This window comes from Salmo salar, chromosome 22 (assembly GCF_965601325.2).
Source record: "Salmo salar chromosome 22, fSalSal1, whole genome shotgun sequence".
In the NCBI taxonomy this organism is placed as follows: Eukaryota; Metazoa; Chordata; class Actinopteri; order Salmoniformes; family Salmonidae; genus Salmo; species Salmo salar.
In genome coordinates this window covers 54,029,856-54,050,854 of record NC_138312.1, presented here as the reverse complement: position 1 = coordinate 54,050,854, position 20,999 = coordinate 54,029,856, and the positions used below count along the sequence as shown (strand labels likewise).

The 20,999-nt window shown below is 45.6% G+C and overlaps 1 protein-coding gene across 2 annotated transcripts in view; it reads left to right on the top strand.

Annotated features, from left to right (window-relative positions):
- The window catches only part of LOC106583712 (uncharacterized), a 93,353-nt gene that overhangs the window by 17,776 nt on the left and 54,578 nt on the right, over positions 1–20,999 (top strand). For both annotated transcript variants that reach the window (XM_082967686.1, XM_014168237.3), the window contains 5 exons: positions 4,011–4,055; positions 5,570–5,623; positions 12,764–12,817; positions 19,435–19,488; positions 20,920–20,973. In XM_082967686.1, the coding sequence (XP_082823812.1) occupies positions 4,011–4,055; positions 5,570–5,623; positions 12,764–12,817; positions 19,435–19,488; positions 20,920–20,973 (261 nt within the window). The remainder of the gene's footprint in view (positions 1–4,010; positions 4,056–5,569; positions 5,624–12,763; positions 12,818–19,434; positions 19,489–20,919; positions 20,974–20,999) is intronic.

Sequence of the window (20,999 nt, the reverse complement as noted above, 5' to 3'; positions counted from 1 at the left end):
CCTATGGAGAATCCAGGGTTAGGTTTGGGCCAACACCCTCCTATGGAGCATCCAGGGTTAGGTTTGGGCCAACACCCTCCTATGGAGCATCCAGAGTTAGGTTTGGGCCAACACCCCCCTATGGAGCATCCAGGGTTAGGTTTGGGCCAACACCCTCCTATGGAGCATCCATGGTTAGGTTTGGGCCAACACCCCCCTATGGAGCATCCAGGGTTAGGTTTGGGCCAACACCCCCCTATGGAGCATCCAGGGTTTAGTTTGGGCCAACACCCTCCTATGGAGCATCCAGGGTTAGGTTTGGACCAACACCCCCCTATGGAGCATCCAGGGTTAGGTTTGGGCCAACACCCTCCTATGGAGCATCCAGGGTTTAGTTTGGGGAAAACAGACTTGGTCTTCATTATTTAATTTTTTGGAGTTTACTGAAAACTCCAACGAGCTGGCTGGCAGCTGGCATCACATCCAGCTGGCATCACATCCAGCTGGCATCACCTCCAGTCTCTCAGCCAGAGGGAAAAGAAGAGCACACTCACTAGAGTCAACCCCCTACGTCTCTACCTACACCCCCTGGTCCCTAACACAGCGTCTTCACTGAGAGTCAACCCCCTACATCTCTACCTACACCCCCTGTTCCCTAACACAGCATCTTCACTGAGAGTCAACTCCCTACGTCTCTACCTACACCCCCTGGTCCCTAACACAGCATCTTCACTGAGAGTCAACCCCCTACGTCTCTACCTACACCCCCTGTTCCCAAACACAGCATCTTCACTGAGAGTCAACTCCCTACGTCTCTACCTACACCCCCTGGTCCCTAACACAGCATCTTCACTGAGAGTCAACCCCCTACGTCTCTACCTACACCCCCTGTTCCCTAACACAGCATCTTCAATGAGAGTCAACCCCCTACGTCTCTACCTACACCCCCTGGTCCCTAACACAGCATCTTCACTGAGAGTCAACCCCCTACGTCTCTACCTACACCCCCTGTTCCCTAACACAGCATCTTCACTGAGAGTCAACCCCCTACGTCTCTACCTACACCCCCTGTTCCCTAACACAGCGTCTTCACTGAGAGTCACCCCCCTACGTCTCTACCTACACCCCTTGTTCCCTAACACAGTGTCTTCACTGAGAGTCACCCCCCTACGTCTCTACCTACACCCCCTGGTCCCTAACACAGTGTCTTCACTGAGAGTCACCCCCCTACGTCTCTACCTACACCCCCTGGTCCCTAACAGTGTCTTCACTGAGAGTCAACTCCCTACGTCTCTACCTACACCCCCTGGTCCCTAACACAGTGTCTTCACTGAGAGTCAACTCCCTACGTCTCTACCTACACCCCCTGTTCCCTAACACAGCATCTTCACTGAGAGTCAACCCCCTACATCTCTATCTACACCCCCTGTTCCCTAACACAGTATCTTCACTGAGAGCCAACTCCCTACATCTCTACCTACACCCCCTGGTCCCTAACAGTGTCTTCACTGAGAGTCAACTCCCTACGTCTCTACCTACACCCCCTGTTCCCTAATACAGTGTCTTCACTGCGAGTCAACTCCCTACGTCTCTACCTACACCCCCTGTTCCCTAACACAGCGTCTTCACTGAGAGTCAACCCCCTACATCTCTACCTACACCCCTTGTTCCCTAACACAGTATCTTCACTGAGAGCCAACTCCCTACATCTCTACCTACACCCCCTGTTCCCTAACACAGCTTCTTCACTGAGAGTCAACCCCCTACATCTCTACCTACACCCCCTGGTCCCTAACACAGTGTCTTCACTGAGAGTCAACCCCCTACATCTCTACCTACACCCCCTGTTCCCTAACACAGTGTCTTCACTGAGAGTCAACCCCCTACATCTCTACCTACACCCCCTGTTCCCTAACACAGTGTCTTCACTGAGAGTCAACCCCCTACATCTCTACCTACACCCCCTGTTCCCTAACACAGTGTCTTCACTGAGAGTCACCCCCCTACGTCTCTACCTACACCCCCTGTTCCCTAACACAGCGTCTTCACTGAGAGTCAACTCCCTACGTCTCTACCTACACCCCCTGTTCCCTAACACAGCTTCTTCACTGAGAGTCAACCCCCTACATCTCTACCTACACCCCCTGTTCCCTAACACAGTGTCTTCACTGAGGCAGTGAGCCACACCACCCAAACACACACACACAGACTCCAAACATTCACCCACACTCCGCCTACGAATGGACATAGAGCGCCATTGATAAGCCGCTAGTCCGTTGCGGCGGTGGATTTGTCCGCAGTGCGCCCTGCTGAAAAGATGACTTTCCATTCCCTTCCTGTCAGTAACTGCTCTGTGCTGTCTCAGGGACGTTTGCTTTGGCTGCTGCCCTGCATTTCTCCACTATAATCAGTCTAAACACCAACACTATGAATACTGTGTTTTAGAGAGCATAAAAGGTTGTCTTACTGTTGTCCAAGTGCCCTTTCATGAGTGGAGGAGTGGAAATCATATGTTTTATTATTTTAACGTCTTCATTTTTCTTAGTGATAAAGTCTAGTCTGCGACTGAAATGCCACCCTATTCCCTTTATAGTGGACTACTTCTCCCCTACTTAGTGCACTGCTTTTGCCCAGTACCCATAGATCTCTGGTCATAAGTAGTACACTATGTAGGGAATAGGGTGTGGTTTCAGATGCAAGCCCTCGACATTCTCACTAAACTCCAGATCAGGTACATTTTCTCATCGTTTTGTTTTTGGTCATGTAATGATTTTCTCTGTGTGACAGATTTGGCTCATCACCTGTATAGAATGTGAAACGTCTCTCTGTCTCTGAGCTCTGAGTAACGATGCACGATGAGGTTGAGTTGACAAGAGTATTACACCTGCTGACAAGATAAGTCTTTATAAACTGGAGGAGATTAACGTTAGATCAGTGAGCAGCGCAAGGATTACGTTGAGGATTTCACCCACTGCTTTTATGATCTTATTAATGAAGAAACAAGGTGGCTAACGTGGGTTCAAGCCTCCCACTTCAGAGTACAACACTTCTGGCCCTGACCTCTGAACTACAGAGAGAGAAAGAGAGAGAGAGAGGGGGAGGGAGGGAGGGAGGGAGGGAGAGAGAGAGAGAGAGAGAGAGAGAGAGAGAGAGAGAGAAAGAGAGAGAGCGAGAGAGAGAAAACAGAGGGAGAAAGAAAGAGAGAGAACGAGAGAGAGAAAGAGAGGGGAGAGAGGTAGAAAAAGAGAGAAGGAGTCTGAATGTGGAATTCCAAAACAATTTATGGTTCTGACAGGCAGGAGGCAGGAGGGGGACAGGTAGCAGGCAGGAGGGAGACAGGAGGCGGGTAGCAGGCAGGAGGGAGAAAGGGGGCAGGCAGGAGGGAGACAGGTAGCAGGCATGAGGGAGACAGGAGGCGGGTAGCAGGCAGGAGGGAGAAAGGGGGCAGGAAGGAGGGAGACAGGAGGCAGACAGGAGGCAGGTGGCAGGCAGGAGGCAGGCAGGAGGCAGACAGGAGGCAGGAGGGAGACAGGAGGCAGACGGGAGGCAGGTGGGAGGCAGGAGGCAGGCAGGAGGCAGACAGGAGGCAGGAGGGAGACAGGAGGCAGACGGGAGGCAGGTGGGAGGCAGGAGGCAGGCAGGAGGCAGACAGGAGGCAGGAGGGAGACAGGAGGCAGACAGGAGGCAGGTGGCAGGCAGGAGGCAGGCAGGAGGCAGGCAGGAGGCAGACAGGAGGCAGGCAGGAGGCAGACAGGAGGCAGGCAGGTGGGAGACGGGAGGCGGGGTAATGAGTTTGTGTTGCTGAGTGGAATAAGCCAATAATAATATGTTTTCTAACACAAGAGAAGGGAGAAGTTTAAGTGGAAAAACACACGTCTATCTCTGCACCCCCCCATTCTGAAATATGTCAAAGTTCATTATGAAAATGAGAAACTAACATATTTTTTAACGTTGAATTGTTTGAAGGTTGGTTGAGGTTGTGATTATGTTGTTATTATCTAACGTCTCGTCTGTCTCTCTTTCTCCCCCAGGGCCCTATGGGTCCTCGAGGGCCACCTGGCCCCTCTGGAGCTCCTGTAAGTACCTGCAAATAAACACACACACACACACACACACACACACACACATGCGCACATACACACACTCCCGGCTACAAGCCCTGAAAGTTATAACCTTATATAACATTGGGTACTGTAGATGCTCACAACCACTTTTAGTTCAGTCCAGAGCCATATATACATTTCTAATCATATACAGATATACAGTCTACTGGTACATTATGATATGGCTGTGGTTCTTTACAGTAGTTTGTCCCATAGTGCTCCGTCAAAGAACTTCACAAAGTTTTGTATTGAGTTGAATTATTAGTCAGTAGTCTAGTTCTCTTCATGCTGAATGTGTATAGATGAAGGCCTGAATCAAACAGTGAATGAATACATGACGTGAAACTAATACAGAGAGTCTATAGCATAACGTAAACACAGAGTAGACATTAGATATGGTTACTATGGTTACTGCACACAGCAGAATGGTTATGGTTACTGCATAACAATCAACCAAATCAATCACATTTATTTATAAAGCCCTTTTTACATCAGCCGATGTCACAAAGTGCTGTACAGAAACCCAGCCTAAAACCACAAACAGCAAGTAATGCAGGTGTAGACCACAGAGTAGACATTGTTCCACACACTGTAGCTTTATTTGTTCCTGTGCTACATTCCCTTCCAGAGTAGAAAGATGGCATTGAATACCTTCATGTCCCAGCTGCAAGCTGCAGGTGTTTATCCTACCGCAGACAGACAGACAGACAGACATACAGACATGCAGTGCAGCACCTGACAATTTACCTTTCATAGGGCTCAAATAGTATTGAAGGTGTTTCAAATAGTGTAAACATTTGTTTGAGTCTGCCTGGAGAGCCAGATGGACGGGGATTACAGTTCTGTGACTATTCTATTAGTCCTATTGCTCCAGGCAATCGTAGCTAAAGTACTTGAAAGAGATCAAATCCTATTTGAACCCATGTATGTTCCTCAGCCCTCCACCCAAAGCCCCTCAGCTCAGCTCCTCTCCTACCTCTCCTCTAAAGTAATTCAAGTGGAAGGTATTGCCAGCCAGCCAGGGGACATGACTGAGCATGAAGCCCATGATTTGGGGAACCACTGCATTTTTTTCCCCCCACCCTCCTCTTGGTAGAGACATGGCCCCTGGAGGGGAATAGGAAAACACTCTGGTTTGGTGTGATTTGATATTGCTGGGGTATTTGGAGTTCGCTGAGTAAGAAGATAGCATACACACAGTAGAGGATATCACATGCTATCTCTACCAAAACTTACTCTTGAGGAATTCTAAACTAGTGAGGCCATCATAGATCCGTTATTGTTGTACTTTTACCATACTTTTAGGTTTATCAAAAACACCAGTGTATATTTTAAACCTCCTGTAGTATATCCTTACAGTAATATCAGCTAAGAAATCAAAGGGAATATTACACATTATTAAAAGAACAATAGCCATCTAAGGTCATCAGGTTCACTTCACAGACGTCTCTAATCTGCCCTCTCTATTTTCTTCTCTTCTATCCCAGGGTCCACAAGGTTTCCAAGGCAATCCCGGAGAGGCTGGAGAGCCCGGATCAGCTGTAAGTATCCCATAATAGTTACCCACAGTGTGAGGACATTTTCAACTACCCTCTTCCTCATACACACACACTAAAGCAGACACACACACACACTTACACACACACACACACACACACACACACACACACACACACACACACACACACACACACACACACACACACACACAAACAAATATACACACACACGGAAACTGTGAGCTATGAGGACATATTGAGGGCTAACCTAGGGTTGGAACCAGTTCAAGGAACAGAACCCAGAAAATAACTCAATTATTTGAGAAATAGAACCCGAACCGAAAAACAAAAGTGATCTATACTGTTCCGGAATATCAACGTTATTTTAAAAGCATGGGAAAGTTATTTTACTTTCCAAGCATTTTTTTCCAGTCCCACAAAAATCACAACAAAGCGCCTATGCAAAGCCCTCACTCTGAGACTTATGCCGCATTCACGTGCCATTCGGAATTAGGAAACTCAAAAATGTTTGACTTGTTAACTGGTTGAACTGCGGCATAAACTACAACCAGTTAGCAAGTCTAAAATGTCAGACTTCCGACTAGCACATGAACACGGCATTATTCCACCTTCCGCCTGCTGGAAATCTTTGCCAGTGGGTGTGCATGTAGGCTACCTGCCCCTCCCCTCTGAAGCCTAGGTTACTGTAGCCTAGGTTACTGTAGCCTAAGTTACTGTAGCCTATGTTACTGTATCCTACTGATGACATTACAAGTGTTCAGAATTCATGGAGAGATGTTTAATTACAGAAGAATGGATTTACTTTTTCATTGCTAGTTAAGGATACTATAGTTATCACGTTTCACATTGGATTTATTAACTACAAAAAGGTAAGATGTGTTTTTAATTATAGTGCTGCTCTGCACACAGAAGCTTGCTAGCTTGTTGCTCTGGTACAACGTTAAACCAGCTCGGAAGTTCAAACAGCGGTGGCCGCTGATTGGCTGAATACCCTGGCGCGAGGTGGTTGTTGTCAACAAAGCAGCATGACAGAATTATGAGGCTAAGTTTTCAAACCGCTAGTTTCTTTGAGAAATATATAAATCAACCTGTGCATTTAAACAACAACGTAAATACACCTATTTCACTTTTGCATGTCAAAATCTGAATGACCACTGCTGCACATGCTGCCACTGTTTTGAACAGATTAGATTATACTGTATACTAATGAACGAGTGCACCAGGGAAAATACAATCATTTCATTTAACCTATATTTAACTAGGCAAGTCAGTTAAGAACCGATTATTATTTGCAATGACGGCCTACCCCGGCCAAACCCTCCCCTAACCCGGACGACGCTGGGCCAATTGTGCACTGCCCTATGGGACTCCCGATCTCGGCTGGTTGTGATACAGCCCGGGATCAAACCCAGGTCTGTAGTGATGCCTCTAGCACTATGATGCAGTGCCTTAGTCCGCTGCGCCACTCAGAAGAAATGAGAAACTACTGACTAAGTGAAACACATTATCTAACTGGGGCTAGCTAGCTAACATAACGTCACAAAGCATTATCTAAATGGGGATAGCTAGCTAACATAACATCACAAAGCATTATCTAACTGGGGATAGCTAGCTAACATAACAAGGCATTATCTAACTGGGGATAGCTAGCTAACATAACGTCACAAAGCATTATCTAACTGGGGCTAGCTAGCTAACATAACGTCACAAATCATGATGCGCTAGCCAGGTAACTTTCATTCTGAAATAACTTCATATTTAGTCAGACATTAGTCTAAAAAGACTTGAAATTGGCATGGGAGGTAACTAGCTAGCAACCCAAGCTTATCAAAGGTAGGTAATTGGTTAATTTGACCAACAAAAAAAAAAATCAACCAAACTATTTCTCAAATTTTCTCAAAATGACAGAAGCTGGCTAATTAATTTGATCATGGCTTGTGATACACTTGGTTTTATGCTGTTTTAGTCCACACAACATGTCACCGACAGTAGAACCTGACAAGCAAATCAGGGAGAAACAATGAAATTGGTGTAACGGGCGTCGTATAGAGGGGACCAAAACACAGCGTGTTGAGTGCTCATGATGAATTTATTAACTCAAAACACTAATAACAAAAGGAAACAATCAACTTACAGTTCTGTCAGGTACAAAGACTAAACAGAATGCAACTTCCCACAAAAACCCAGGAAGAAAAACCCCTACTTAAATATGATCTCCAATCAGAGGCAACGAGGACCAGCAGCCTCCAATTGGAGATCAACCAAAAAAATAAAAAATAGAAATAGAAAACCTAGAACTAAAACCTAGAAATAGAATACATAGAAAAACACAAAAACACCCCCGTCACGCCCTGACCTACTCTACTATAGAAAATTACATCTTACTAGGGTCAGGACGTGACAATTGGCCATGCTTTTTTGTCCTACCAGATCCGCTATGAGAAGGTTCTAGATAGTGTATCCCTCTGTCCTTCCACTCTCGTTGGATGTAGTTGTCCGGTTTATCAGGTCACATGCTCCTATGACTGTTAGGATAATTTATTTACAAGTCAATTACAATTAGCTTTTTGCTTTTGCTTTTGCTTTTGCTGCTTTTGCTTTTGCTGATAGATCAGGTCTAGTCACGTCTAGGTTCCCATCTTCAACCTAGTGTCACGTGGCACGAGAGACTCATCGGGTGGAGACTATAGCGCAGCCCCAGAAGTTCTGATTGAACGCACATTTGAGAGCCCAAGGACAGTCCATTTACTTTGTGCTGTTATAATTTATGCTATGGGCAGTTCCCCCTCATAGCAAATAGCTGGCAACACAATCCAAGCAATGCTCGCACTGTCTCTGCGCCCACGGAGGTGGATGTGCCGCTACTGGCAGTCACTGAGGGGCAGAGAAGTAAATAACTGAACAATATATATTTGAACCAGGAACATTTACACATTCCATGAATTATGTAATATATATATACTTTTTTAACAAAAATATTTCTTTTTTTGGGACCAATCACAAGTGGGATGCCGCCCTTAACGCCCTAATGTGCGAGCCGCCACTGTGTTCAAAGACATTCAAAGTTCCTCCATAGATGCCCTTCCTCTGTAGGTATAATTCTGTGGGCCTAATTCAGATAATGCCTGTGATAACAAGATGCCCAGCGCTTACAAGGCAAGCTTCGTTCATCCTCTTTTGCTCTCTCCTCGCCTTAAAAAATGTCAGTTGTATCTCCCGCCCTACACTGTGACTGTCAGCACAGTGTGTGTGTTTGTCTTTCATTATGATTAAACCATGCTGTTACGGCAAAATATTATTAGCTGTTAATGACTTTCCTATACAGATTCAATCGCTTACCAACTCCATAGCAAGATGCTCTATCCGCACTGATTGGTAATTTAATGTCGCAATAATGTAAAAACGTGTTCAGAACTATATTTAGCTGGTCAGAACAGTTGAACAGAACGGAATAAATTATGGTTCTGTTCAGAACGAAACGATTGGAAAATAATTTTTAACACTGCTGTGTTAATCTTCTCCTGTGTAGAGCAGATCAGTATCCACACTCTTATAGCTCAGACACACCGATAGGATTTTCAAATGTTTGTGTTCACACAGCAAAGACCTTGGAAGTCGTCAGCCACTCAGCCATGTTAAAATACTCCAAAGCTGAATGTGGTAGTAGCGTTGTTTGGCAATTCATGTCCGTGTGTGTTGCTTATGGTCTTGATTCGTAGCTGGCTGCGCTTATGTTGCTATTTTGTAGAAATCCCTTGTCGATACTATCCAGATGGCCACAGCTTGATAACTACTTAGCAATATGACAAAGAAACAGCTTAATTATTTTATCTTTATTTAACTAGGCAAGTCAGTTAACAACAAATTCTTATTTACAATGTCAGCCTAGGAACAGTGGGTTAACTGCCTTGTTCAGGGGCAGAATGACAGATCTTTACCAAGTCAGCTCAGAGATTCGATCTAGCAACCTTTCGGTTACTGGTCCAACACTCTAACCACTAGGCTACCTGCCACCCCACTCACAATTCATTCTCCATAATCCCATATTGTCAGTGCCAGCCCATAGCCAAATGTTTAGCTTGCTAGTTAACGTTAGCATATATGCTAGCTAGCACAACATAGCTAGTTAGCTAAGGACATTGCACTAACTCGGCAGCTAGCACAGGCAGCTGTTTCATGGGAACTGGCTAATCCATTGTGCATTATTTATAATGTTAGTACTAGCTCCTGTGGTTTGCTAGCTTGGAGGAAGTATTTAGTGTTGTGTGCACTAAGATAGCTACCATCCCATAGCCTACATTGTATATAAAGTGTGACTGGCTCATCCGTGGATGTACGGAGAAAACATCCTAATAAATAAAAAAACTCCCACTGTGATAAGTACCATTGGCAGTCTATCGGCAGTGATATTCTCGGTGTGTTTCAAATTCTCAGTGTGTTTCATGCTTTAAAAAAAAACGGTGCTATCTAGATCCTAAAAAGATTATTCAGCAGTCCCCATAGGATAACCTGTTGAAGAGGACTTTTTGGTTCCATGTTAAACCCTTTCCATAGAGGGTTCTACATGGAACCCAAAAGAGTTCTACCTGGAACCAAAAAGGGTTCTCCTATGGGGACAGACCAATAACCCTTTTGGAACCCTTTTTTCTAACAGTGCGGGGTTAGAGACTGAAAGGGACCGACAGAGGTGCGCACACACACACACACACACACACGCACACACTCCTAGGTGATATGAGGGCATTATGAGAGCCACCACCACTGTGTTAATCTCCTCCTGCTGAGAGCAGATACACAGAAGCCTGATCAGATGCCTGATCAGACAGACAGGCAGAGAGACAGACAGACTGACAGACGGACAGACAGATGGACAGGGAGACAGACGGACAGACATACGGACGGACAGACGGGGATACGGACGGACAGACAGACGGACGAACAGACAGACAGGGAGACAGGGAGACAGGGGGACAGACGGACAGGAAGACAGACGGACAGGGAGACAGTCGGACAGACAGGGAGACAGACAGACAGACAGACAGACAGACAGACAGACAGACAGACAGACAGGCTCCTTCTCCTTTCACCTCCAACCTCGAGTCCACTGTTTAATACATCATTACCTGCAATTAGAATCAGACCTGCTGGGTCTGTTGTTGGCAGGCCAGAAGGAATCACATCAGTTCCCATAGACACACACACACACACACGGAACACACACACACACACACACACGTCCCCAAAAAACAACCCTAGTACTAAAGCTTTGGCCAAGAAACAGTTGGCCAATACACTCAGAGGATATTGAAGTATTACTTCAACCTAATCTACCTGTAAAGTTTGTTGATTCTGCAGTCTTCCCGTAGAGCGTCCCATAAAGAGTCTACCCATAGAAAGAGTCCATCAAAGGTGAAACAACCGGAAAAAAACATTGCAGTTTACTGTAACATTCTCTTGTTTTTAGCCATACATGGTCAAATAACTTGCCTCCACTGTATGCTCTGTCCTGGCATAATTTATCAAGATAAGCAAATCACAATAATATTAACCACTTCAAAGCACTTCCCGTCATGATTCATATTAGTGTGGCAGGAAGCTCACTACCCTGTCTATCTGTCAGCTTGTATGTATCAATAAAACAACCCCTTTTCTATAATACAAATCATAATTAACATTATCTGTGGACACATTTTTATATATACAGTACAGTACCAGTCAAAAGTTTGGACACACCTACTCATTCCAGCGTTTTTCTTTATTTTTTACTATTTTCAACAATGTAGAATAATAGTGAAGACATCAAAACTATGAAATAACACATATGGAATCATGTAGTAACCAAAAAACTGTTAAACAGTTCAAAAAACATTATATTTCAGATTCTTCAAAGTAACCACCCTTTGCGTTGATGACAGCTTTGTACGCTCTTGGCATTCTCTCAACCAGCTTCATGAGGTAGTCACCTGGAATGCGTTTCAATTAACAAGTGTGACTTGTTAAATGTTAATTTGTGGAATTTCTTTCCTTCTTAATGTGTTTGAGCCAATCAGTTGTGTTGTGACAAGATAGGGGTGGTATACAGAAGATAGCCCTATTTGGTAAAAGTCCATATTATGGCAAGAACAGCTCAAATAAGCAAAGAGAAATGACAGTTCATCATTACTTTAAGACAGGAAGGTCAGTCAATCTGGAAAATTTCTAGAACTTTGAAAGTTTCTTCCAGTGCAGTAGCAAAAACCATCAAGCGCTATGATGAAACTGGACCGACCACATAAAAGGAAGACCCAGAGTTACCTGAGAGTGGCTGTCATAAGGACGTTCTCAACCAGGGGTGCTTGTTAATGAGACAGGGAAATGTCTTTACGACACACACACACACACACAGACACACACACACGTTTACGCACACACACACTCCGTCTACCCTGTCACTGTGGTGTATAACGTGTATGACCTCTACGGTGCTGCCCTCTATTGGTTTAGGTCCTCCTGACAGGGCCTCATGGTCTGTCTATCTGACTGTCTTCTCTGTTCTCTCCTCTCCTGACAGGGCCTCATGGTCTGTCTATCTGACTAACTGTCTTCTCTGTTCTCTTCCCTCCTGACAGGGCCTCATGGTCTGTCTATCTGATTAACTGTCTTCTCTGTTCTCTTCCCTCCTGACAGGGCCTCATGGTCTGTCTATCTGACTGTCTTCTCTGTTCTCTTCCCTCCTGACAGGGCCTCATGGTCTGTCTATCTGACTAACTGTCTTCTCTCTTCTCTTCCCTCCTGACAGGGCCTCATGGTCTGTCTATCTGACTAACTGTCTTCTCTGTTCTCTTCCCTCCTGATAGGGCCTCACGGTCTGTCTATCTGACTAACTGTCTTCTCTCTTCTCTTCTTTCCTGACAGGTCCTCATTGTCTGTCTATCTGACTAACTGTCTTCTCTGATCTCTCCTCTCCTGACAGGGCCTCACGGTCTGTCTATCTGACTAACTGTCTTCTCTCTTTTCTCCTGACAGGGCCTCATGGTCTGTCTATCTGACTGTCTTCTCTCTTTTCTCCTGACAGGGCTTCTTGGGTCTGTCTGTTCTGACTAACTCTCTCTGTTCTCTTCTCTCCTGACAGGGCCTCATGGTCTGTCTATCTGACTAACTGTCTCTGTTCTCTCCTGACAGGGCCCGTTGGGTCCCCGTGGTCCACCTGGACCCTCTGGTAAACCTGGAGATGACGTAAGTAGAACTACTGCCACTTTCACTATCACATACACACACAACTGTAACCTCCGCAGGCTATTGAGGATGTGTCTGATGCAGGAGACTAATACAAGTGTAAAAGAAAGCAGAGCCAAATGACATGACACACACTGTTTCCATTGATCTCTCCCACCCATCCATACTGTTTCCATTGATCTCCCCCACCCATCCACACTGTTTCCATTGATCTCCCCCACCCATCCACACTGTTTCCATTGATCTCCCTCACCCATCCACACTGTTTCCATTGATCTCCCCCACCCATCCACACTGTTTCCATTGATCTCCCCCACCCATCCACACTGTTTCCATTGATCTCTCCCACCCATCCATACTGTTTCCATTGATCTCCCCCACCCATTCACACTGTTTCCATTGATCTCCCCCACCCTCCACACTGTTTCCATTGATCTCCCCCACCCATCCACACTGTTTCCATTGATCTCCCCCACCCATCCACACTGTTTCCATTGATCTCCCCCACCCATCCACACTCTACACTGTTTCCATTGATCTCCCCCACCCATCCCACTGTTTCCATTGATCTCCCCCACCCATCCATACTGTTTCCATTGATCTCCCCCACCCATCTCTACTGTTTCCATTGATCTCCCCCACCATCCACACTGTTTCCATTGATCTCCCCCACCATCCACACTGTTCCCATTGATCTCCCCCACCCTCCATACTGTTTCCATTGATCTCCCCCACCCTCCATTCTGTTTCCATTGATCTCCCCACCCTCTTCACTGTTTCCATTGATCTCCCCCACCCTCCACACTGTTTCCATTGATCTCCCCCCATCCATACTGTTTCCATTGATCTCCCCCACCCTCCAAACTGTTCCCATTGATCTCCCCCACCCTCCATACTGTTTCCATTGATCTCCCCCACCCTCCAAACTGTTCCCATTGATCTCCCCCACCCTCCACACTGTTTCCATTGATCTCCCCCACCATCAATACTGTTTCCATTGATCTCCCCCACCCATTCACACTGTTTCCATTGATCTCCCCCACCCTCCACACTGTTTCCATTGATCTCCCCCACCCATCCACACTGTTTCCATTGATCTCCCCCACCCATCCATACTGTTTCCATTGATCTCCCCCACCCATCCACACTCTACACTGTTTCCATTGATCTCCCCCACCCATCCACACTGTTTCCATTGATCTCCCCCACCCATCCATACTGTTTCCATTGATCTCCCCCACCCATCTCTACTGTTTCCATTGATCTCCCCCACCATCCACACTGTTTCCATTGATCTCCCCCACCCTCCATACTGTTTCCATTGATCTCCCCACCCTCTTCACTGTTTCCATTGATCTCCCCCACCCTCCACACTGTTTCCATTGATCTCCCCCCATCCATACTGTTTCCATTGATCTCCCCCACCCTCCAAACTGTTCCCATTGATCTCCCCCACCCTCCATACTGTTTCCATTGATCTCCCCCACCCTCCAAACTGTTCCCATTGATCTCCCCCACCCTCCACACTGTTTCCATTGATCTCCCCCACCATCAATACTGTTTCCATTGATCTCCCCACCCTCTGCACTGTTTCCATTGATCTCCCCCACCCTCCACACTGTTTCCATTGATCTCCCCCCATCCATACTGTTTCCATTGATCTCCCCCACCCATCCACACTGTTTCCATTGATCTCCCCCACCCTCCATACTGTTTCCATTGATCTCCCCCACCCATCCACACTGTATCCATTGATCTTCCTCCCACCTGTCCACACTGTTTCCATTGATCTCCTCCACCCATCCATCCTGTTTCCATTGTTTTCCCCCACCCATCCACACTGACTGTTGTCGATTGGTAGAATGTTAACAGTACGTTTACACCAATAAAATAACAATACAAAAATACTATGAAGTGAAAATCATTCACTGTTCGTACACTGTCCTAAATAATTCCCCCTCACATAGAAATGTCCTCATAGCTAGGGCCAGGAGTTTTTCTTGGTGATGATGTTACAGGGTCAGGAAAATCTCCTGGCCCTCATCATGCTGTTCCCTCACAGTCAGCTATCCCCTTTGGATTCTCTGTGGCTCAGTTGGTAGAGCATGGTGTTTGCTAACGCCAGCATGGTGTGTGTAACGCCAGGGTTGTGGGTTCAATTCCCATGGGGGGGCCAGTACAAAAAAAAAATGCGTTGTATGAAATGTATGCATTCACCACTGTAAGTTGCTCTGGATAAGAGTGTCTGCTAAATGACTAAAATGTGGTTTGTCTACAGTCCATCTGGCCAATCACTCCTCATGTAAAGTTCATGTGTGAGCCAATCACTATTGTGCCCATCCACACCTCTCCCACACCAATATTGTCACACCTCTAACAGCCACATGTACAAACTCTATCATATGGTCATAATATGAAAATTGTAATCTGTCCCCTGTGGTCTGTACCCAGTGGTTTCTCCCCAGTGATCTGTGTACTGTATATCATCATCTGATAGAGATGATTAGAAACAATTGAATAATGTTTATATGTCTTACATTACATTATCATGTGTATATACTTTATTTCATACATCTATTGCATCTTGCCTATGCCGCTTGGCCATCGCTTATCCATATATTTATATGTACTTATTCTCACTCACCCCTTTAGATTTGTGTGTATTAGGTAGTTGTTGGGAATTGTTAGATTACTTGTTAGATATTACTGCACTGTTGGAACTAGAAGCACAAGCATTTCGCTACACTCCCATTAACATCTGCTAGCCATGTGTATGTGACCAATAACATTTGATTTGATTTGATTGAAACAAGTGAAAAATAAATATTGAAACTGCAGTTCCGCCATTCAGCCACTGGGTGGCAGCTGACTGGCCCACTAGTCATTTATCAGTGACCATCAGGAGGCACTGTTTGCTAATTGAATTTCAATCTGAAATGTATATTTCAAGAGTGTGGCTTGTAAAATAATATACTGCTCAAAAAAATAAGGGGAACACTTAAACAACACAATGTACCTCCAAGTCAATCACACTTCTGTGAAATCAAACTGTCCACTTAGGAAGCAACACTGATTGACAATAAATTTCACATGCTGTTGTGCAAATGGAATAGACAACAGGTGGAAATTATAGGCAATTAGCAAGACACCCCCAATAAAGGAGTGGTACTGCAGGTGGTAACCACAGACCACTTCTCAGTTCCTATGCTTCCTGGCTGATGTTTTGGTCACTTTTGAATGCTGGCGGTGCTTTCACTCTAGTGGTAGCATGAGACGGAGTCTACAACCCACACAAGTGGCTCAGGTAGTGCTGCTCATCCAGGATGGCACATCAATGCGAGCTGTGGCAAGAAGAATTGCTGTGTCTGTCAGCGTAGTGTCCAGAGCATGGTGGCGCTACCAGGAGACAGGCCAGTACATCAGGAGACGTGGAGGAGGCCGTAGGAGGGCAACAACCCAGCAGCAGGACCGCTACCTCTGCCTTTGTGCAAGGAGGAGCAGGAGGAGCATTGCCAGAGCCCTGCAAAATGACCTCCAGCAGGCCACAAATGTGCATATGTCTGCTCAAACGGTCAGAAACAGACTCCATGAGGGTGGTATGAGGGCCCGACGTCCACAGGTGGGGGTTGTGCTTACAGCCCAACACCGTGCAGGATGTTTGGCATTTGCCAGAGAACACCAAGATTGGCAAATTCGCCAATGGCGCCCTGTGCTCTTCACAGATGAAAGCAGGTTCATACTGAGCACATGTGACAGACGTGACAGTCTGGAGACGGCGTGGAGAACGTTCTGCTGCCTGCAACATCCTCCAGCATGACCGGTTTGGCGGTGGGTCAGTCATGGTGTGGGGTGACATTTCTTTGGGGGGCCGCACAGCCCTCCATGTGCTCACCAGAGGTAGCCTGACTGCCATTAGGTACCGAGATGAGATCCTCAGACCCCTTGTGAGGCCATATGCTGGTGCGGTTGGCCCTGGGTTCCTCCTAATGCAAGACAATGCTAGACCTCATGTGGCTGGAGTGTGTCAGCAGTTCCTGCAAGAGGAAGGCATTGATGCTATGGACTGGCCCGCCCGTTCCCCAGACCTGAATCCAATTGAGCACATCTGGGACATCATGTCTCGCTCCATCCACCAACGCCACGTTGCACCACAGACTGTCCAGGAGTTGGTGGATGCTTTAGTCCAGGTCTGGGAGGAGATCCCTCAGGAGACCATCCGCCACCTCATCAGGAGCATGCCCAGGCGTTGTAGGGAGGTCATACAGGCACGTGGAGGCCACACACACTACTGAGCCTCACTTTGACTTGTTTTAAGGACATTACATCAAAGTTGGATCAGCCTGTAGTGTGGTTTTCCACTTTAATTTTGAGTGTGACTCCAAATCCAGACCTCCATGGGTTGATAAATTGGATTTCCATGGATTATTTTTGTGTGATTTTGTTGTCAGCACATTCAACTATGTAAAGATAAAATTATTTAATAAGATTATTTCATTCATTCAGATCTAGGATGTGTTATTTTAGTGTTCCCTTAATTTTTTTGAGCAGTGTATTATCGTAACAATAAATTGTGAATGATCAAAACTTTTTTATTTTATTTTATTGATCTATATTTAGTTTTTACTATACATGTAATGTTTTTATTTTAATTGTATTTACATCACAGACAGCTAACTGATCTGATCTCTTCTCCCTCCCCTCCTCTCTGTCTCTTCCTCTCTGTCTCTCCTCTCTGTCTCTTCCTCTGTCTCTTCCTCTCTGTCTCTTCCTCTCTGTCTCTTCCTCTCTGTCTCTTCCTCTCTGTCTCTTCCTCTCTGTCTCTTCCTCTCTGTCTCTTCCTCTCTGTCTCTTCCTCTCTGTCTCTTTCTCTCTGTCTCTTCCTCTCTGTCTCTTCCTCTCTGTCTCTTCCTCTCTGTCTCTTCCTCTCTGTCTCCTCCTCTCTGTCTCTTCCTCTCTGTCTCTTCCTCTCTGTCTCTTCCTCTCTGTCTCTTCCTCTCTGTCTCTTTCTCTCTGTCTCTGTCTCTTTCTCTCTGTCTCTTCCTCTCTGTCTCTTCCTCTCTGTCTCTTCCTCTCTGTCTCTTCCTCTCTGTCTCTTCCTCTCTGTCTCTTTCTCTCTGTCTCCTCCTCTCTGTCTCCTCCTCTCTGTCTCTTCCTCTCTGTCTCTTCCTCTCTGTCTCTTCCTCGCTGTCTCTTCCTCTCTGTCTCTTTCTCTGTCTCTTCCTCTCTGTCTCTTCCTCACTGTCTCTTTCTCTCTGTCTCTTCCTCTCTGTCTCTTCCTCTCTGTCTCTTCCTCTCTGTCTCTTTCTCTCTGTCTCTTCCTCTCTGTTTCTTCCTCTCTGTTTCTTCCTCTCTGTCTCTTCCTCTCTGTCTCCTCCTCTCTGTCTCTTCCTCTCTGTCTCTTTCTCTCTTTCTCTCTCTGTCTCTTCCTCTCTTTCTCTCTCTGTCTCTTCCTCTCTGTCTCTTCCTCTCTGTCTCTTCCTCTCTGTCTCTTCCTCTCTTTCTCTTCCTCTCTGTCTCTTTCTCTCTGTCTCTTTCTCTCTGTCTCTTCCTCTCTGTCTCTTCCTCTCTTTCTCCTCCTCTCTGTCTCTTCCTCTCTGTCTCTTCCTCTCTGTCTCTTCCTCTCTGTCTCCTCCTCTCTGTCTCTTCCTCTCTGTCTCTTCCTCTCTGTCTCTTCCTCTCTGTTTCTTCCTCTCTGTCTCTTCCTCTCTGTCTCTTCCTCTCTGTCTCTTCCTCTCTGTCTCTTCCTCTCTGTCTCTTCCTCTCTGTCTCTTCCTCTCTGTCTCCTCCTCTCTGTCTCTTCCTCTCTGTCTCTTCCTCTCTGTCTCTTCCTCTCTTTCTCTCTCTGTCTCTTCCTCTCTGTCTCTTTCTCTCTGTCTCTTCCTCTCTGTCTCTTCCTCTCTGTCTCTTCCTCTCTGTCTCTTCCTCTCTGTCTCTTCCTCTCTGTCTCTTCCTCTCTGTCTCTTCCTCTCTGTCTCTTCCTCTCTGTCTCTTCCTCTCTGTCTCTTCCTCTCTGTCTCTTCCTCTCTGTCTCTCTCTGTCTCTTCCTCTCTGTCTCTTCCTCTCTGTCTCTTCCTCTCTGTCTCTTCCTCTCTGTCTCTTCCTCTCTGTCTCTTCCTCTCTGTCTCTTCCTCTCTGTCTCTTTCTCTCTGTCTCTTCCTCTCTGTCTCTTCCTCTCTGTCTCTTCCTCTCTGTCTCTTCCTCTCTGTATCTTTCTCTCTGTCTCTTCCTCTCTGTCTCTTCCTCTCTGTCTCTTCCTCTCTGTCTCTTTCTCTGTCTCTTCCTCTCTGTCTCTTCCTCTCTGTCTCTTTCTCTCTGTCTCTTCCTCTCTGTCTCTTCCTCTCTGTCTCTTCCTCTCTGTCTCTTCCTCTCTGTCTCTTCCTCTCTGTCTCTTTCTCTCTGTCTCTTCCTCTCTGTCTCTTTCTCTCTGTCTCTTCCTCACTGTCTCTTTCTCTCTGTCTCTTTCTCTCTGTCTCTTCCTCTCTGTCTCTCTCTCTTCCTCTCTGTCTCTTCCTCTCTGTCTCTGTCTCTTCCTCTCTGTCTCTGTCTCTTTCTCTCTGTCTCTTCCTTTCTGTCTTTCTCTCTCTCCCTTCCTCTCTGTCTCTTTCTCTCTGCTAAAGGGTGATGCTGGCAAACCCGGCAAGGGTGGTGATCGTGGACCTTCTGGTCCTCAGGTATGGTTTCATTATCTCTTCTCTATCTATTCATGTATATGTTCATTTATCTGTTCATTTATCTACACTCAATTTATCTCACTTCCTATTCATGCTGACTTAGTTATTACAGTTGTACACACAACCATTTTTATGTAAACTGCATTGTTGGTTAGGGGCTCGTAAGTAAGCATTTCATGTAAGGTCTACACCTGTTGTATTCGGTGCATGTGTCTAATACCATTTGATTTGATTTGATGTGATGATCATTCAAGCAGACAAGAGAAGTATACAGTCCAGTTAGAAGACTCTCTAAGATGATTCAGTCAGATACAATCCAGTTAGAAGACTCTCTAAGATGATTCAGTCAGATACAATCCAGTTAGAAAACTCTCCAAGATGATTCAGTCAGATACAATCCAGTTAGAAGACTCTCTAAGATGATTCAGTCAGATACAATCCAGTTAGAAGACTCTCTAAGATGATTTAGTCAGATACAGTCCAGTTAGAAGACTCTCTAAGATGATTCAGTCAGATACAATCCAGTTAGAAGACTCTCTAAGATGATTCAGTCAGATACAATCCAGTTAGAAGACTCTCTAAGATGATTCAGTCAGATACAATCCAGTTAGAAGACTCTCTAAGATGATTCAGTCAGATACAATCCAGTTAGAAGACTCTCTAAGATGATTCAGTCAGATACAATCCAGTTAGAAGACTCTCTAAGATGATTCAGTCAGATACAATCCAGTTAGAAAACTCTCCAAGATGATTCAGTCAGATACAATCCAGTTAGAAGACTCTCTAAGATGATTCAGTCAGATACAATCCAGTTAGAAGACTCTCTAAGATGATTTAGTCAGATACAGTCCAGTTAGAAGACTCTCTAAGATGATTCAGTCAGATACAATCCAGTTAGAAGACTCTCTAAGATGATTCAGTCAGATACAATCCAGTTAGAAGACTCTCTAAGATGATTCAGTCAGATACAATCCAGTTAGAAGACTCTCTAAGATGATTCAGTCAGATACAATCCAGTTAGAAGACTCTCTAAGATGATTCAGTCAGATACAATCCAGTTAGAAGACTCTCTAAGATGATTCAGTCAGATACAATCCAGTTAGAAGACTCTCTAAGATGATTCAGTCAGATACAATCCAGTTAGAAGACTCTCTAAGATGATTCAGTCAGATACAGTCTAGTTAGAAGACTCTCCAAGATGATTCAGTCAGACAAAAGAGGAAGAGAGTTCTCTACTAAATCCTCCCTCATGTCATCTGTCTCTCTGGCCCTCTGACCTTCTGCCCCTTGACCATCATATGTCTGGCTCCAAACCAGACTAGACCAGAGCAGGAAAGCAGATCTGGAGAAAAACGGAATAACCATTCCATTGTCTCCAATCTCTCCTCTTTCTATCTTCCCCTGTCTCTTGTTTTCTCTTCTCTACAACAGGGAACCCGTGGATTCCCAGGAACTCCCGGTCTGCCTGGAATCAAAGGGCATAGAGTGAGTGATGGCATAGTAGTGATAAT